General features: G+C 57.6%; 2 protein-coding genes across 3 annotated transcripts in view; one reads left to right on the top strand and one right to left on the bottom strand.

Moving 5' to 3' along the window:
- LOC125752101 (cadherin-23-like) overlaps window positions 1–18,266 on the top strand; it is a 285,602-nt gene that overhangs the window by 260,485 nt on the left and 6,851 nt on the right. Inside the window, exons 25-29 of the mRNA XM_035715256.2 lie at window positions 1,029–1,181; window positions 3,245–3,358; window positions 6,254–6,402; window positions 15,239–15,299; window positions 16,129–16,277. Of these exons, the coding sequence (XP_035571149.2) occupies window positions 1,029–1,181; window positions 3,245–3,358; window positions 6,254–6,402; window positions 15,239–15,299; window positions 16,129–16,277 (626 nt within the window). The remainder of the gene's footprint in view (window positions 1–1,028; window positions 1,182–3,244; window positions 3,359–6,253; window positions 6,403–15,238; window positions 15,300–16,128; window positions 16,278–18,266) is intronic.
- On the bottom strand, window positions 5,346–13,109 carry C4H10orf105 (chromosome 4 C10orf105 homolog). Of its 2 annotated transcripts, none has more exons than XM_025434140.3 (2): window positions 12,726–13,109; window positions 5,346–9,900 (listed from the first exon to the last, which is right to left on the bottom strand). In XM_025434140.3, the coding sequence occupies exon 2, from the start codon at window positions 9,893–9,895 to the stop codon at window positions 9,524–9,526; it is 372 nt and encodes a 123-aa protein (XP_025289925.1). In that variant the 5' UTR covers window positions 9,896–9,900; window positions 12,726–13,109; the 3' UTR covers window positions 5,346–9,523. The 2 variants fall into 2 exon arrangements, with proteins under 2 accessions (XP_025289925.1, XP_025289926.1); XM_025434141.3 differs by lacking the exon at window positions 12,726–13,109 and adding an exon at window positions 11,665–11,803.

Here is an 18,266-nt window from a genome sequence, read left to right on the forward strand (position 1 = left end):
TGGGAGCTGTGGCCAAAGGGCCGGAGCTAATCACAGAGAAGTAGGTGCGGAATGTAATGGCCAGATGTGGCCTGTTCTCCAGCACACGGGCCGGCGCCCGTCCTGGCTCCTGCCTGCCCCAGCGGGACTGGCGCAGGTCGGGGTAGCCTCAGTACAAACATTTACCCTCCTTAGTCACAACCCAAGTCGTGACTAGGCGTCCTCTCATCGTCCCACGCTTGCCTTGGGGGCTCCTGGTGCCAGTTTGGGGACCCACTTGCGTGCCAGGATTGGCAGGAGGTGCTCGGTCCCCTCAGAGAGGGCCCCGGAGGATTTTTCCCCAGGCCTCAGCAGAAGCCACGTCCTGCACAAGCTGATCATTTCTCCTGGTCTTATCACAACAAGGAGCCAAAGCAGGGGGGTGGGGTCATTTCACTGTGAAGATTGTCCCAAGTCCCATCAGGTGAGAAAAAAAAATCTTAAAGGGAAATTAGACTTTTCTGGAGGCGGGCGGAGATCCTCCAAGCCAGCTGTTTTCCCAGGACCCTGTGACGGACTAGGGGTAGGACTCCCCAGGACCCCAACCCTGCCACTCCCTTACTATGTGACTTGGGACAAGTGACTCAACTGCTCTGAGCTCCTCCCCTCCTCTGTCTGGTGTGTCTAATAGTGCCTGCCTCGTGAGGGTATTCGCAGGGGCACACGGGGCACAAGTGTACGGGCAGCACTTAGCACAGGCTCGACACATGGGAAGAGTTGAGATGTCACTGTCATTGCCATCGTCGTGACCGGTGTCATGAGACGCGTACTGGAGAGAGCCCCTGGGGCTTTCTGTCCCTCCTTGAACAGCATCCCCGGCAACACACCGCCAGGGGAACAGGACTGTGGGAGGCTGAGGAGCTCTGGTCAGCTCTGCCCTGACCCCAGCAGGCGTGGGGAACGAGACGTGCTGACCGCCCCCCCGCCCCCCCCCCCCCCCCCCCGCCTCTGGAGCTGGGTTGCCTGGAGCAGAAGCCAGGCCTAGCCCCGTGCGCTCACTCCGCCCGCAGTGCTGGATGTGAACGACGAGACGCCCACCTTCTTCCCGGCCGTGTACAACGTCTCCGTGTCCGAGGACGTGCCTCGGGAGTTCCGCGTCGTCTGGCTGAACTGCACGGACAATGACGTGGGCCTCAATGCCGAGCTCAGCTACTTCATCACAGGTGTGGCCCTGCCTCCGCCCCTTCCAGATGGGCACCCCACCCCGGGGGATGTGGGGGGTAAGGAAGGGGAGGGGGGCCGAGTCAGCCCTCAGGCTTTAGCTCTTGCTGGGACTCCCTGAGGGTTTGCTCTTGGCTTCTCTCAAGGGCTTTGTAGATAGGTCCCTCCGGTCTGGCTCTCTAGGGGCCTCCTGAGCCTATTTGGAGATTGGGGGAACTTACTGAGGTTCAGCCTGGAGGGAGGTAGAGCCCGTGGTTCCTGGGCAGGAGCCCTGCCCCCCACCCCATGTCAAGGTGATAAAGCTGTGACCAGAAGACTGTGATCTTGTCCTTCCCCAAGGACCCTTTACTCATGAGAATTCCCATCTGTTTAAGGACAGATGATTTCAGTCTTTCTAAATAAAATAGTTTTAGGTCCCCAATACCGAGTCGAGAGCTGTGGAGAGATAGTATGAGGCCATGTCCTGGCCCAACAGGAGAAAGGGAGTCATGATCAACTAGTGATGTCTGCCGTGACACAGGCTGGGTAGGTGGTGGGAAACGTGCCATGTGTTAGTCATGCCCGGATTAGACCAGTTGCCCAGCGTTCTTCAGTCCCTGATACACCTGAGAGGTGCTGGGATGGTGGAAGGCAGTTCTTTCACAACCCTTAGCTGTCCCTTGACCATTTTGCTGGCTCAGTCTTCTCTCTGGCCGTGGCCCGCCTGCAGCCACGTTACTCACACGCTCACGTGCACACACGTGTATGCACCTGCATTCAGTGCACACACCAACCTCCCTGACGCCTCTGCCCCTGGAGCAAGGGATCCCAGGTTGGCAGCCCATCCTTGCTTGCGGCAGCCCTCAGCCTCTCCTTTCCAGATCTTTCCCTCTCTCCTCTCCCTAAAGGGACCCAGTTACCCTGAGGCCAGCTCCTTACAGTCTAGTCCTCAAGAATGCCTCAGGAAAGGCCTAGTTATCAAGACACCCCCCCAACATGGACCAGTCATAGTTCAGCGCCCAGCACCACATGTGCCTCAGTTTCTCCCCTTCCCCACTAGGAACCATGTGAAGGGTGCTTCAGACCATCCACAAAGAGGTCAGCAGTTTTCCCAGGAACAAACCATGTAAGGACAAGGGAGCACCTGGCAGTTCCCAGGATGCTTTCCCAGCGCCCCAGACTGGCCAGTTCCTGCTGACCTGCTCAGAGCCCTCCCAGCTGGGATTCTCAGATTTTCATTTGCTCCCTTCTGCTGTTTGCTGCGTGGGGTCCTGGTCCAAGCTAGCCTAAACCCAGTGCCGCAGCGCCCTCTGCTGCCCAGAACACCACATCACCTGCCAGCTGGCTGGGGGAGGGGGCGGTGGTCTTCACAGCTTCAGGTGGACTCCGACAGGAAACTGTCCACCTTGGAGAGGAGACCCTCCCACTTGCCACCCCGTCTACCTGCCCCTACACTTCCCTCCTTGGAGCCTCTAGGAGCCCCCACTCCAAAAGCCCAAGATCAGGGACCTGGAAAAATCTTAGCTGACCCCAAAGTCCTTGGCCCCATATAAAAGCCTCGACCCAGGTTAACTGCTCAGACCATGTCTACCAGATGGGCAGGCAGCAGAATGGTGAAGGACGCGGGATCAGGAATCAGAATGCCAAGCCGGAGTCCCATATGAAAAGAGGCGACTGTAACCCCGGGCAACACACATCACCCCACTAAAGGAGTGTAAAGTGTAAAGCCTGCCCTGTAAAGTGGGCTTGTGATTGTGATAGTACAAATGAGATGAAAGAGTCCACGTGAAGTGCCTGGTATGCAGTAGGTGCTTAGTGAAAGTTCAGCCCTTCTGATTTCAGGCATTCGGCACCCCCACCTGAGCCCACGCAGGCCACACCCTCATCAGAGCCCCCGCCCCCCACCCCACCCCACCCCACCGAGCTCAGAACCCTGTCCTTGGCCAGGGCTGTAGAGGCAGCATGGCCTTTTTCTCCCACACTACCCCCGGAACGTCCTGGCCCAGAAGCAGAGCCGGGGTGCCACCGCCCTTTCCCTGGCAGGAGCCCTGTTCCTCACAGAGGCTGCATTGGCTTTGGCCCACAGGTGGAAACGTGGATGGGAAGTTCAGCGTTGGCTACCGTGATGCCGTCGTGAGAACAGTCGTAAGCCTGGACCGGGAGACCACAGCTGCTTACACGCTCGTCCTGGAGGCCATCGGTATGCCCCAGCCCCCCTGCACACCACCAGCACGGTTCTGGGCACAGTTTAGTGGGGGTACGCCTTCGAGGGCCAGCCGGGCCTGACCCCGGGACCCAGGCCTTCAGCCAGAGGCTGTCTTGACATCAGTGGAGAAAGGGCAGCCAGACATCCAGCATATTACTGAGCACCAGTGGGCGTGAGGCTTAGTATGCAGTGCAGCACGCATGCTGCTCAGATGGTGGAGTGGGAGCTACAGGAGACCCGCACGGGAGACCACTGTGTAGACCAATCATGGAAAAATGAGGCCCAAATGAGGCTTAGAAAGGGGGAAGGGAGGAGCCAAGTATGTCAGGCACAAAGGGAGGTAGAAACATGTTAGGGGGAAGGGTGCCATCAAGGAAGTCTTCTTAGAGGAAGTGGCATCTAGGAGTGTCTTTGGATCAGTTAGGAGTCTTGGTTGCAAGTTTTAAAACAAACTAATTTAAGTAACATGGGCTCACCAAACCAGCCCATAGGGCACTAGAGCTTCAGGTATGACTGGATCAGATGGTTCCACCGGGGCCTCAGTCTCTCTGCCTGGGCTAGCTCTGCCTCCTGTGTGTTGTCTTCATTCTCTGGCCGACATAGCGACAAATGGTTGCTGCAACCCTGGCCTTAATCCTCTTGGGTTCAAGTGCAGCAGCAGGGAGACAGCACTTGCCTCTTTCCTGGTCTTTCAGCCTGAAGCCCCAGATGAGCTCTGATTAGATCCATCTGCCCCAGTGCCTGTCCCTGAGGCCCTCACCATGGTCAAGGGAGGGTAGATGTGCTAACTAGGCCTAAATCACACGTCTGCCCATCCCTGGCACCGGTGGATGGTCAGACCTGCCCAGAACCCCAGGCCTCGGAGTCAGGAAGGTAGGGTTCTCAGAGGGCCCTTCAGGACATGGACTTTGCCTGCAAGAGCAGATGGTGCAGCTGGGCAGGTACCTGTCACCGCCTTGAAGGCCAAGTCAGGTTTCAGCAAGCTGAGAAGGGAGGGCGTTTCAGGCAGAGGAACCAGCCCCAGAAGAGACCTGGCTGTGGGAAAGAGGTGTGTGTGGGGTGTGTGTGTGTGTGTGTGTGTGCACGCACACGTGCGCCAGTAGCTGGCTCATCGTGTCATGCACCCTGGGGAGGGAGGAGGAGTCCGCAGTCAGATAGGCCAGCTTGTCGAAGCCTGAACATTGGGCCAGAAATTTGGTCTTTGGTCTCCAGGAAGTAGGGAGCCCATGAGGGCTCTGGATGGGAAGAAGGGTGTGATGAGGCCTGTGTCCCCGCTCCTAAGAGCACCCAATTCAACATCTGCCATAAGCTGCAGGTGAGAGGGAGTGAGCTTTCTGTGCCCCTCTCTTTCCAGCCTGTAGCCCCCCCCCCCCCCCGCCAGCCCACCCATGTCCAGATGCATCTACCCTCTGCCCTGCTCTGCTCTCGCCCTCGGGAGACCCCTCATTCCCTCTGTGTCAAGCACTGCCTGGCTGAGGAGAGGGCTCAGGATCAGGCCTCTGATGGGCCCTGCCAGCCCGAACTGTCCCCAGCTGGGGGCAAGTAAGCAGGACCTCCAGGAGCCTCCAGTGGGAGGATGGGCTTGGAGAAGAGCTTAGGAGGGCAGGATCACCTACCTCGGGATGGGCAACTGTGGCCCGGCATGTGGTCAGCTGGCCTGGGAAGAAGGATGGAGTCACCCCTCGTCCTCAGCCCACTCCAGCTACCTGTACTCCTCCTGGGGTGACTGTCCTTGCCTAGACACGTCGCACAAGCTCCTTCCTTCTGGGAGGACAATCTGACAGCTGCCCCTGGGGCTGAGCCGCTTCCCCAGCCCTGGGAGGGTCCTGCAGGAACCTGGATGGGCAAAACCCGTGGACACCTTAGGCTTAGAAATCAAGCGGGGCTTGTACCCCTGAGTGCAGAGGGCCCAGAGGCCAGATCTCTCCTCTAGGCCGGTTTGACCCATCTCTTATTTCACACAGGATGACAATCAGTTGCGAACATTTGAAAATCAGGAGATTTTATGTACAAGCTCCGATGTTCAGTTTCTCTGGAAAAAATCAGAAGATGTAGTGTCACTGGGCCCACCCTCTGTCTGTCCCCTGTGGACTGGAAGAGGGAGGAGCTGCCCGCTGGGGTCGGCCCTCCCGTGTGTGCACCCATGGGTCTCACCCACCTGGCCCTGAGAGCCGCTGGCTTGTGATCTTGGTACCTGCACCTGCCTCCTCAGGCCACTGTAACAAATTGCCAAGACTGGGTAGCTTAAAAGAGTAGAAATTTATTTCCTCATGGCCCTAGAGGCCAGAAGTTCAAAATTAAGGTGTCAGCAGGGCTGCCTGCATTCCCCTCTGAAGGCTCTAGAGGGGAATCCTTCCTTGACTCTTCCAGGTTCTGGGGGCTCTAAGTATTTCTTGGCTTGTGGTTGCAAAATCCAATCTATGCCTCTGACTCAACATGACCTTCTCTCTCTGCCTTCTTCTCCTAAGGACCCTAGTCATTGGGTCTGTGGCCCACCCAGACAGTCCGGGACATCTCATCTCAAGATCCTTAACTCCGTTACATCTTCAAAGACACTTTTTCCTACTCAGTTTGCACTCACAAGCTGCCAGGGACCTGGCAAGGGCATATGTTCTGGGGGCTACCACAGAACTGCTTCGTGCCTCAGTTACCCCCTCTGTGAGATGGGGCTAATGAAAGCAGCACCAACTTCACGTGCTTCTTGTGAGGACTGAATGCGTTAGAATAGCGCCTGGGACCTAATAAGCCTTGTTAGTGTTATTCTTAATCTAAAAGGGGAAAGAGCCACCCCTTGCCAGAGCCAGAGTGGGTGGGATGAACAGGACACGTGCCCAGGGAATGTGCCCCTCACGCAGCAGCTAACAGCCCATCCTCCTTCGGCTCCCACAGACAATGGCCCCGTAGGTAAGCGGCGCACGGGGACAGCCACCGTGTTCGTCACCGTCCTGGACGTGAACGACAACCGGCCCATCTTTCTGCAGAGCAGCTACGAGGCCAGCGTCCCCGAGGACATCCCTGAGGGACACAGCATCGTGCAGGCAGGTGGCCGTGGCCCCCTGGGGCAGCTGGTGGGCTGGGGGACAGGCGGGGCTGCACACATGCTCAGGGAGGCCAGGGCACAGATGCCACGTGGAGGGATGGAAACAGGAGAGGGTCCAGCGGCAGCTCGGGAGGTAGGCAGGAGCCCTCCTCCCTCCTGGGGAGAGTAGGCCTTTCGTTTCTGTAGCCTACTGACAGCACCCTGGCTCCCCCAAAAAACATAAGGAAGGCTTTGCCTCTCCCCTTCCCCCAAAGCCCGCTCCTCTCCCTCCACCCCACCCAGAGGGCCTGTCACAGCAGCAAGGGCATGGAGCTGTCACATTTTCCCTGGAAGGAGGTGAGGGGGAAAGAGCCAGGGCCCGGCGGGGCCCAGCACAGAGAGGCTTTCATGGGTCCTTGGCCAAAGCTCTCCTCTCGAGAGGTTAAACAGGCACGAGAAGAAAGAGCCCCTTTGCCTGGGGAGCAGGAGTGACAGCTATAAGGCTCAGCGGGAGAAAGGAGAGGACCTGAAAGTGAGGCTCGGGTGCCCTCCCCCACCTTGCCCTGGAGGCCTCAGTGGCTGTGGGGAGGGAGGCTGGGAATGAATTACCCTCTTCAGCAGCTGTGGAGGCGGAGGCGGAGCCCAGCACAGCAAATCTGGGCCTGTCCCTGGGGCAGGCTCCCAGGATCAGGGTTAGGCTGCAAGTGTGTCCAGCTCCCTGCCTCTGGCCCGCTGGGAGCCAAGCAGGAAGCGAGTGGGCTGGGAGCAGGGTGCTGACTCCTGGAGTCCAGGAAGCCACGAGAATATGCCAGAGTCTCTGGGTTGGTCCCAGAAGGACGCACCAGGAGGTTCTCTTCCTCTGGGCCTCAGCTCCTCCTCTAGCCTTACGCCTGCCACCCCACTCTACCAGACCGACAGTCTCCCAGGGCCGCCACCACCCCCCCCCCCAGCTTTTCCATTGCCTTTAGGTCTCCGGGAAGCCTTACCCCTACCCCTGGTCTCCAGGAAGAGAGCACCTAGTGCCAGGTGGGCACACGCACTGGCTAGGGGATGACACGGGAGACTGTAGGCCAAATTCATCCTGGGACGTCTCAGGGAGGCCCTGGGAAGGGAACCAGAAAGAAGTTCACCGGCTGGAAGGATAAAGGGTAACAAACTCCCATGGGAGGAGGCCTGCCCCACTTTCCAAACCTGAAGAATTGGTTTCTGTTAACAGAACACTACACAGCCTGAAGTTGTCAAGTCCAGGAGTGAGACAGGGCAGCCCCAATTTCCCCATTTCTAAGGGAGAAATTCAGGCATTAGTGCCTTCTCCAAGGCCCTGGAAGTTTCTGGCCAAGGTGGCCTCACTCTCTGATGTCAGAATGACCTGGAAGGGAAGGAACGGTGGGCCTCACCAACTTGCTTGGAGACAAACTTCTGTCTAGGGGCATGTGAGGGAAGAAGAGCCCCTCCCCCACCCCTAGGACTCCTTAAGCTTTCGGGGGTTGGGGACACATGCAGATGGGGCTGCCCTTCACTCAGGAAATAGAGGCATCATTCATGCTTCTGTGCCTGGAGCTGGTGAGGCAGCGTGAGAGGCTGGACGTAGTCTCACTCTCTGCAAGCTCCCAGGCTCGTAAGAAGGAGGAGACCTAGATGTGGGTGGCCCACACTGCTGAGAGGAAGTGATCCCTGCCCTCCCTCTGAGAGACACGAAGTGTAGGGGTGGTTCCAGGCAGGAGGTGCCTTTCAGCTGGAGAGCAAAGATGGCTTCACGGAGGATGCCTTGCAAAGCGTAAGCCTGGGGAGGACAGGTAGTTGAGTTTGTCTGGAGTCTTGGGTCAAGATGAGGCTAGAAAGATAGCTTGGAGCCGGCTCCCAAAGGGCACTGAGCATCACACAAAGGGGCTCTGGGTTTATCTAGCTGGCAGTTGGGAGCCAGTGATGGTTCTGGAGCTGCAGCAGTTGGGAACAAGTGGCAAAGCTGGAGCTCACTCTTTGAGAAGACCTGGCTGGCTGTGCCGTGAGTCATAGCAGGGTGGGATGGGGCAGCCCTGTGACAAGGCACAAGGTGGCCCTGGCCAGCCGACTCTCTGGAGCAGCAGATGGGCAGCTCAGAACTCCTCTGTTTGCTCTCCAAATTTGGGACCAAAGTGTACAGCCACGGCCCCGTGGGGAGAGTTTGGGGGTTTGGAATTCTGAGAAGCCCGCTCTAGGGTGGGGTTGCTTTGACAGGTAGCCAGTCAGTGACGTGATTGCCAGAAACTCAGCGTACCTAGCGTGGTCCCGTCCTGAGGCGCTGTCCTGGACCGCTCTGGACCCTCCTACCCCAAAGGGAGGATGCCTCCTTCCCTGGATGAGGCAGGAGTGCTGTGATGTGCCCTCAGAGCCCGGGTGGCATCGCCTCTAGCTCCTGGCAATGCCTCCCAGCATGGGTCCTGGCCTAGCAAGGAGTTCCTTCACCTGTTCTCAGCCCCTTCCTGGTCCACTGTGACGTGAGCACCTTCGAGGGGGGCCACCAAGACGGCTGTCAGGATGGTGATTGGCTGGGCAGTGCCGAGAGCCTCTTGCTTGCCCTCCTCCCAGCATGCACCGGGACATATGACCCACCTCGAGGGTGCTGGCTGCACCCAGGGATTGTTAGGCGAATGCTCCTGGGGCCCGGGAATTCCCAGGGGAGGAGTCCCTGGCTTTCCTTTTGCCTTGGGCACTGAGTTGGCACAGAGGGCACGACAGTACCTTGCCCCCCGTGTGGGCCGAGTATTTCACTTGGCTGGAGGGAACCTTTGGCCGTTTGGCAACCCCAGCTGGAATCCATGTGTTGGCACCTGGAGGGTGAGCAGGACTTCTGGGGGGAAGCAGGGGTGTCGTTTCCCAGAGGTGGTTGGTGCCTGGTTGCCAGAGGAGGGTACTGGGGGGCCCCAGGTCATACCTTCTGGCCCTGCAGTTGGTCTAGTGCTCTCAGCAGGCAGCAGCTAGAGGGTCTGCAGAGAGGAGGTGTTCCTCCCAGGGCTGTTCTGGGAAAGGCCATGGGCCTGGGCACACAGGGCCCACTGGGGCTGAGCGTGGGGCCTACGTGCTTCTGCAGCCCCTGGTTCCAGGCTCTGTCCGAGGCAGGAGGATCCGTGGGTGGGTCCTGGATGGCGGGAACACCCCTGTCACATCTTGGTAGATTCCGGACAGTCACAGTCGTGGTTGTCATCACAGCCAGGCAGGGGGCGTCGGGGAACAGGCCTGCCTCGGTGGAAGCTGTGCAGGGAGCGGCGCAGAGAGCCCAGGCGCTTCCAGAGCCTGAGCTGGGGCTCACTGGGGCTCCCGGGGTGGTGGGGCATGCACTCCCCAGCCCGGCGGTGGATTGGGTCCAGGGCGGCAGGTTTGCAGAGGGTCATGAACAGCAGACAGCTGGCCAGCAGGAGGAAGATGCAGGCGAGGGTGATGAGCATGGGGAGGGGGTCCACTGCCTCTGCGGAGCTGCCCGGAGTGACAGGAGCTGTGAGGAAGGCAAGGGGACTGGAACTCGGTGTGCTCATGGCTCCTGCAACAGGAAGGGGACAGGAGCTCAGAGACAAATCAGCCGGACCCAGGGCTGGTGAGGGAAGGGAAGGCTGATGGAGGGTGGCTGCTGGGAAACTAGCTGCAGATGCCATCGTGGCCATTTTACAGGTTAGAACAGTGAGGACCAGAGAGGTGACAAGCCTTAGGTCATATAGCAGAAAGTGATGGAGCTGGGCCTGAACTCTTGTCCTTGTTCTGCTATATCCCCTGCCCACCTGCCACAGAGGAGACAGGAGGGTAATGGCCCTGGCATTAAAAAAATAAATTCTCGTGAATTACAATAGTCTTATACCTGAAAACCTGGGAATGTGAAACCAACTCCATCAATAGGTCTTTCTGTGACCCAGAACAAGTCATCAGTTATAGGATGCTGCAACTGGCCAAGGACCCTGACAATTATCTAATGTTGGGGCTGCAAACTGGGGGCACGGGTATGTTTCATTGGACATGGTGTGTTTTTATAAATTTCAGTTAATTGTGAATATTTTAAAAGTCACAGACCAAAAACCAAGAGATTTCGCATAAAATCTGGATATCTGGCTTTTCTTGAAATTCCAGAATTTCAACAAGGGCAACACAGGGCCAGTTTCTGCCTGGTACCCAGTAGCCAAGGCCAAGCAGCAGTTGTCCCCTTTAGACAGATCTCCGGCCCCCAGAGCAGCATACCGCCCCCACAGGCCCTCTACACACCTTATGTCACCTGCCTGGTGCCATGGGCGTTCCCATTGGTACTGCCCAGTGCAGCCCAGCCTGCTCCCATGACAAGTAAGGAAACCAAGATCCCAACAAGGGCAGTCCAAGCCCAAGCCCACACTGGGAGCCATTGCCAAGCAATGGGCCAGAACCAGGTTTCTAGACTCCTGGCTCTATGGCTCCCAATCTCTGGGATCACTGAGCCATTATAGAATAGGTAAGAAATAACCCACAAAGAGCTACAGAGTTGATAAGGTAGGGCTCGAAACGCTCCCCAGACAGCAGTCACCTGTTATCGCTCATGACCTAACTAACTCATAACCCATGTTATCACTAACGGGAGCCCAGCAGAGGATCTTTGGAGATGGAAAGTCAGGCTGAGCCGCTGGTTGAATATGTCTGGGGTTGCAGATGAAAATACTTACAGAGCCTGGCCAGTAGAGAACATGTGGCCACAGAGGACTGGTGGCGGGCCAACGTGGACAGTGCCCTCAGAGATAGAGGAGCCCCGGCCAGCCTGATGGAATGCAGGCCAGGTGTGGTTTCCCAAGAGTTTCCCAAAAGAAGCCAGAAATCTCGACATTTCAGGCCAGTGTTCCAGACACTTAAATGTCGACAACAGATTCAAATTTGGTTCAAGCAAGAGAGGAGCCAGGGAACGGGGATATGCTGCAGAGGAAATGACCTTGACCCCCAAAAAAATTTGAAATGAAGTTTCAAAAACTCAAAACACTAGGACAGGCCAAACAAAACACACAAGTAGGCTACCTCCAGCTTGCAGGCCAGCACTATCTTTTATTTTTGATCATCATTTCTTTCTCTTTGACCTTGGAGACCTTCCTGTGGTGGGGGATGGCAGGTTTCCCTCCTTCTCCCCCAGCTCACAGCTTAGAATGAACTTACAGTTACGTTTCTAGCATGGCACTCGGCAGAGTCGTGCTAAGGCTCTGTATGTGGGCTACAGAGTCTGTGTCAGCGGCAATGGGGAGCAGGGAGGGGCCCCCAGCCCCTGCCCTATAGAGCACCCCCTGTCCCCACCCCAGGCACTCACCAGCAGTGGCAGGACCTTACTCCGGGTCCCTGCGCTCAGCCTCCTTCCTGCCTGCAGCCTGGTCCCGCACCCAGCCAACTGAGGGCATCCAGGGCACCCCACCCCGCCTCCCACCCATTCCCTGCCACCACTCCTTCCAGCGTTTCCAGGCAGAACACAACCCCTCCCAGCTCCCAGCTGGAAATTTTGATGCCCGTCTAGCTGCCCACGGCCTCTGCCTTTCAGGCATTGGGCCTAGAAAGCACTCTGGCTGGGCAGCCATATGTGGGTTGGCCTGCCCTTGAATAGGGGTATGGAGAAGGGCTGGAGTGTGCCCACCACCGTCTCCCAGAGGGAGAAAACTGGCCCTCTATCCTACCCTGGGCAGTACTTGGCTGGAGTGAGACGAGGACAATCAGAAGTGGGAGAGGTCTCAATCCTGCTAGCCCTGATATTACTGTAAGGCCCTCACAAGGATCCGCAGATCCTATTGGGGTAGTAAAGGTGGTCTGGACTTCAGTCCTTGGGGAAGGACTTTAATAGATTAATGAGCTATAATTAACATCTTACTAGTTTTCTTGGAAGCCAGAGATTCTAAAGTGCTTGAAAATATCAACCCACCCTCCCTGGAACACACAGCAAAACCAGCTGCCAGGTCCCTCTACAGCCCCTCTGATCCACCCAGGGCCAGCTGCTTGTGGGGAAATGAGGCCTTCACCAGACCAAGGTTGGGAACAGTCTTGAGGGCAGTTTGAAGCTCTTCCCTCCCCGCACACCCAAGGCACACTGGCAGGCCCTGCTCTGGGCATATGTCTGCAAGTTCAGTCTAGAACCTTCTTTCTTCCCTCAGAACTCCACAGAACAGTGCCTGCTGGAGCAGGGGCCCTGACCTCAGAACACATCTTGCCGTGTTGCCTTGGGCTGGTCACTATCCTTCACTGGACCTTGTTTCCACTCTCCACAAAAGAAGAGGGATTCCCCGGGTCTGAGCGCACCCCCACATCCTCCCCAGAGTACCCCGGGCAAGGGTCCGGCCCCACTTTCCTCACCACGCCCTTTCCTACGCTCCCCGGAGCACTGACCTCAGAGCCAGCGCTCAGCAGTCCCAAGCTGGGTAGAAAGGCTGTCTTGCTGTCCACGGGAGGGCCAGGGAACACCAGGTGCCCACGGTGACTCCGCCGTGCCCTGTGCCCCTCACTCAGCCAGGCTGGGCAGGGTGGGCCTTAGTCGTCACTCACTCTCCAGCTCGTCCTGGCTTTGTCTGGATGAATTGGGGCCCTGCCTTGGGGGAGGGGACAGCCAAGAGGGTAGGGATGGCAACTGGGTTGTGCAGAGGAGCCCGGGCGCTCCCAAGCCCTCCCAGGGTCTCTCTCCAGCCGGTCTCCTTGGAGCCCTCTCAAGGGCCAGGGTGGAGGCGCTTGGAGAGCCCCAGGGACCATTTCACTGCCTCTGCAGCGGCTCTCACCTTCCCCCATCCGATGTTTGAATGGTATGGTCTGCAGCCGGCTATTCAGTGCCTGCCAGCCTCCAGGTTACCCGGGAGAGGGGACAAGGGGGGACGAGAGGCCACAGCCTAGCAGCGAAGTGACAGGCCTTGGCAGTTCCGGGCCCTGCTCCCCTCCTGCGTCCCTGGGCCCCTCACCTTCCAGGCTTAACCCCTCAGGTTCCCGGAAGAGCACCTGCCCTTTGAAGGTGCGTCTGGCTGTGAAGTGAGGGGTGAGAGACATTTTCAAAGATCCAGGAGATCTTAGGGCAGAAAGCACAAAATTGAGAGAGAGCCACAGCTCTGCTCCTTATAGTTTGAGCGGGCCCCTGGAGGCCCTCCAGGTGGAAGCTCCAGCCCTCCCTACACACCACACCACACACAACACCCTCCCCCAGCCTTCTTTCTTCCCGGAAGCCAGAGTCCCCCCACAACCTCCCCAGCAGCCAGCTCCCTGTGAAGGAACCTAAGTCTTGAGCAGCTTCCTCCACAAAAGGACCCACCACGAGCTCCCAGAAGTACAGCACAGTGGCCACCGTGCCAGGGCCATTGTCTTAGAAACTGGGGATACAGCAGTGGGCCAAGGTGCCCCTCCTCTCTGTGGCCCTGTAGACACTAAGCAAGGAGACAGTGTGCCAGAAGCTGGTGGGGGCGGGGACAGCCCAGGTAATGGAGTGGGGAATGCACCTCCACCTCCAGTGCTCAGGGAAGGCCCCATGAGAAGATGACATTTGAGCAGAGACCTGAAGGGACTGAGAGGGCTGTGAGCAGGCAAATATGTGGAGGGAGAGCTGGCCAGTGGAGGAGGGAGCATGCACTTGGCAGTTAAGAAAGAGTAAGGAGTGGGGATCTCTGGGTGGCTCAGCGGTTTAGCGCCTGCCTTGGGCTCAGGGGATGATCCTGGGGACCCGGGATTGAGTCCCACGTTGGGCTCCCTGCATGGAGCCTACTTCTCCCTCTGCCTGTGTCTCTGCCTCTCTCTCTCTCTCTGTGTGTGTCTCTCATGAATAAATAAATAAAATATTTAAAAAAACAAAAAAAAAACAAAAAAAAAAAACAAGGAGATCCATGTGGCTGCGGCCAAGCTGGTGAGGGGCGGAAGAGGAGCTCTCATTCTCCCAGTTCTCACCAGCAGGAAGCGGGACTTGCTTCTTTCTCAGGGCCCAACGTCCAAAATCCTGGCGAAGGATGAGATTGACCCAAGTTTTAGTGAGGTGCCTTCTCCCGGACCAGTCACCACTGGCCGCAGCCCAGTAAGAACCTGGTAGCAGTGGTGCACACCGCAGGGGTGCAGGGCGAGGAGAGGAGAGGGGATCACAAAGCAGTTTACCACAAATTGAGACAACATACTGAGGTCTCGAGTCTTCCCAGCCTCACGGCATCGGGCCTCTTCCTGCATCACCTGCCAGGGGAGCCTCCCTCTACTCCTCTCAGGTGGATGGCGCGTAGAGTAGGTGTTCAGTTCTTGGTTTGATGGGGCCTGGGTTGGGGCTGTGACTCTGCCAGCAGCCTCCAGGTCCGGACTCCGTGTGCAAAGGGCTGAACGCCAGCGTCGTGTCTCTGAGTGAGAACAGCAACGCCCCGGGCTCCACCAGAGACCTTGACGTGAGCCTGAGGCACAGCCCAGCAAGCCGGGGTGATCTGAAACTGGGCTGGAGTGAGCGTGTGGGTGACTGAATACGGAGCCACCTGGTGGGGGGTGGGATTCCTGGGACTCCGTGCTGGCCAGAATGGCTTCAGACTGAGAAAGTGAGGGCCAGAAGCAGCCACACAATCCGGCCCCGCAGCCACCCTCCCTCCCACCCAGATGAGGCTTCTGGGATCTCAAAATGGGCTGAAGGAGGGAAGCGGCTTCCCATGGACTGGCCTAGTCAAGCCTAGATCTGGAGAGCTACGGTGCCATCATCTACCTTCTTCCCCAACCTCCCCGGGACCCTGGGGAAGGATCAAGGAGCAGAACTGGCAGGTGCCTGCCACTCAGGGCAGCATACAGCTGTCACCGGGTGTCGCGGATGGCTGCGGGTGGCGTGGAGGGCAAGAAGGGGCTTCACACACAATCTTCTCCTGTGGAGTAGAACCCTGGGAGTGACCGTGTGTCTCATTCTCCCTCAGCTGAAGGCCGCAGACGCAGACGAGGGCGAGTTTGGGCGTGTGTGGTACCGCATCCTTCATGGTGAGTGGGCTGCCCTAGGATGGAGGGGGCCGGGCTCCTGCCCTTGGGATGGCAGAGCTTCCCCAGGCTGCCAGGAGTCTGGGAGGTGAGGCCCAGAGAGCCCCAAGCACCATACACACGGGCGGGCAAGGGGAGGGAACGGACACTCTTGGACCATGTGCACTTGGCTGTTTTTGAGTGAGCGTGCTGCATTTGACTGCTACGCTCCTGAAGTTCCTCCTGTGGGATATCACCCTGACAGAGGGGGCCTTGGGATAGGGGAGCCCCCCCAGAGGTCGTCATCATCCCAAGATAGAGCATGTGACCATCCCCGAACCAATTACTGTTGGCCAGAGACTAAAATCTGCCAATCGGCCCACACTGGGAATCAGGGGTAAGATCACCCCTGTTCAGAGCACATAGGGTGAGAGTGGAGGAAGGTGGATCCCCAAAGGGAAATCAGAGTGCTGTTGCCCCAAGCTGGTGGAATGGGTCCTGGACTAGCCCAAAGCCATACGCAAAGTCCTCAATTCAACCACCCACAAAGAATTTGGTTTGGGTTCCCCTTTCCATTGTGCCCCAGATCCTTCTGCAATATTGAATCCACTGATACATCGGGGTGTGGGAGTGTCAGGGAACCTCCCCCCCGCCTCCCCCCCACCTTCCCATAAGGAGGGTCCCAGGTGGGATCCTAACAGGCCAGGGCAGCATGAGGCAAAGGACTTCTCACCATCGTGGGCTTCGGCCAGGCTCCCAAGACCTCTGGGCAGGGTCGGCATTCTGGGGGCCTGGGCCCCCCATGTCTTGCTCCAGGCCAGAGCTCATGTATCTCCTCCATCCCTCCCCACAGGTAACCATGGCAACAACTTCCGAATCCATGTCAGCAACGGGCTCCTGATGCGAGGGCCCCGGCCCCTGGACCGGGAGCAGAACTCATCCCACGTGCTGATAGTGGAGGCTTACAACCACGACCTGGGCCCCATGCGGAGCTCCGTCAGGGTAAGGTGGGGGGGGGGGAGGGGGCTTGCACATAGATGGTCAGCAGGTTGCGAGGCCCCACATCCCCTTCAGCAGTGGCCTCAGAGGCGGGCCAAGGCCACAGCAGGACCAGAGATGGCCACCAGCTGGACCCGGTGGGAGCAGACCACCACTGGTTTAGGTGCCCCGTGACCCGGGGCGAGGGTTGTGGTAGGGGATGCCAAAGCCCAGCCTGGGATCTTGGAAGTGTCATTTTGCTCTGAGCCTCAGTTTCTCCAGACTGGAAACGGGGCCAGTGATGCCGATGTGTGTCCTAAGGGATGAAAGAGGTGTCCTTGCAGGACTCACCACCACACGCACACAACTTACAAGGATGAGCCAAGGAAATTTCACAGATAGGACCTTGGAGGCAGAGACATTACCAACTTCATTTTACACCCAAGGGAACTGAGGTACAGAGTTGCTGCTAGTGATAGAGCCAGGACTTGAGCCAGGTCTTCCAAATCCAGGTCCAGTGCACTTTTCCATTGGAAGTGTCCCCAAAATATTCCAGTTGCCACTCCCAGCTGCCCCGTCATATGTATCCTTTTCTGCCTGCCCTCACACGCCTTGAGCACCTGCCCTATGTGGCTGAAATCAAATGAACCTCCCTCTTCCTGAATAGTCAAAGACAGACACACAGATACCCCTCCTGGCCAGCCAGTTTCTGCACTATCCTGCCCAGTGGCAGGGGGGTGGCCGAGGTAAGTGAGATGAGCCCTCCAAGTCCCTGCCTACCCTCACTGCACACTCAGCAGCTCACAGCCCCTTCCCCAGAACCACGTGGAAAGTGAGTCAGACCCCAGAGGCGAAGAGTAGGAGGGAGATAGGAAAAGCCGGGGTGGGGAGTGAGCAGGGACTTTTACCCAGGACTGAGCAAAGCAAAATGAGCTGCTTATCAGCCCCATCTCCACCCTATGATTTCCCCAGGCTGGAAATAATGAGCAGAAGCCTTCTCCGGGGTCACCATCACACAGGAGGTGCTGGGGAGTCAGTGACTCAGCCTTGGCCATGTCCTGTTGATGCCCCCCTCCGCCTTGGCCCAGAAGAAGATGGAAAGAGCAGTCTGGGTCCTTACAGCGCCCCTCGAAGGGAGATCTGCCAGGCAGAGATGGCTGAGGGCCTCAGCTCCCTGGGGTTTTTACACCTTGGGGCTGCTTGGAACGATTCCAGGGCCCTGGTGACTTCTTGTCACACTCAGTGACCTGACCACATGGGGGCATTCCCACACAGCTCCGCTCACCTGCATGACTATGCCTTGCTTCCCCACATGCTAATGAGTGCACCCACGTCAGAGATGCTGTTTGTGGGGCCCACTTCAGGCCACAGAGGGTAGCCAGGGCTGGCTTAACCTGGACTTTAAGCTTCCTCATCACAGCACTCCATGTGGCCCCGTCGCTTCCCACCCTCCCAGGAGCAGGTAGGCACCTGTCTCCAGGCCCTGCTCCTGTTAACCTTGACACCGTAACTGCAAACCCTTTTTTTTTTAAGATTTTATTTTTAAGTAATCTCTCCACCCAATGTAGGGCTCAAACTCACAACCCCAAGATCAAGAGCCACATGCTCCACCCACTGAGCCAGACCAGGTTCCCCTGACCGCAAACCTTTTTAAACAAAGTGGTATGCAGTGTGCCAGGGGACAGCATAAACCGGATCGAAACCCGCTGTGCCCGTCAGTGTGGGGATGGGGCACCCAGAAGCACACCTGCTTGCCCACCTTCCTTTTGGTCCTCGCCCCATGAACCCTGAGGAATAGTAAGTCCTCGCCTGGTGTTTCCTCTGTGCCAGGCACTTTCTAAGTGCTTTATGCCCTTGAACTCACTTAACCCTCATAATAGCCCTACAAGGTGGGCACTGTTATTATACCCATTGTATAGAGGAGGTGACTGAGGCAAAGAGGGATCGGCCAACGTGCTTAGGGTCACATAGCAGTAAAGGGTAGAGCTGGGCTTCACACCCAAGCAGTCCACA

This window comes from Canis lupus, chromosome 4 (assembly GCF_003254725.2).
Source record: "Canis lupus dingo isolate Sandy chromosome 4, ASM325472v2, whole genome shotgun sequence".
In the NCBI taxonomy this organism is placed as follows: Eukaryota; Metazoa; Chordata; class Mammalia; order Carnivora; family Canidae; genus Canis; species Canis lupus.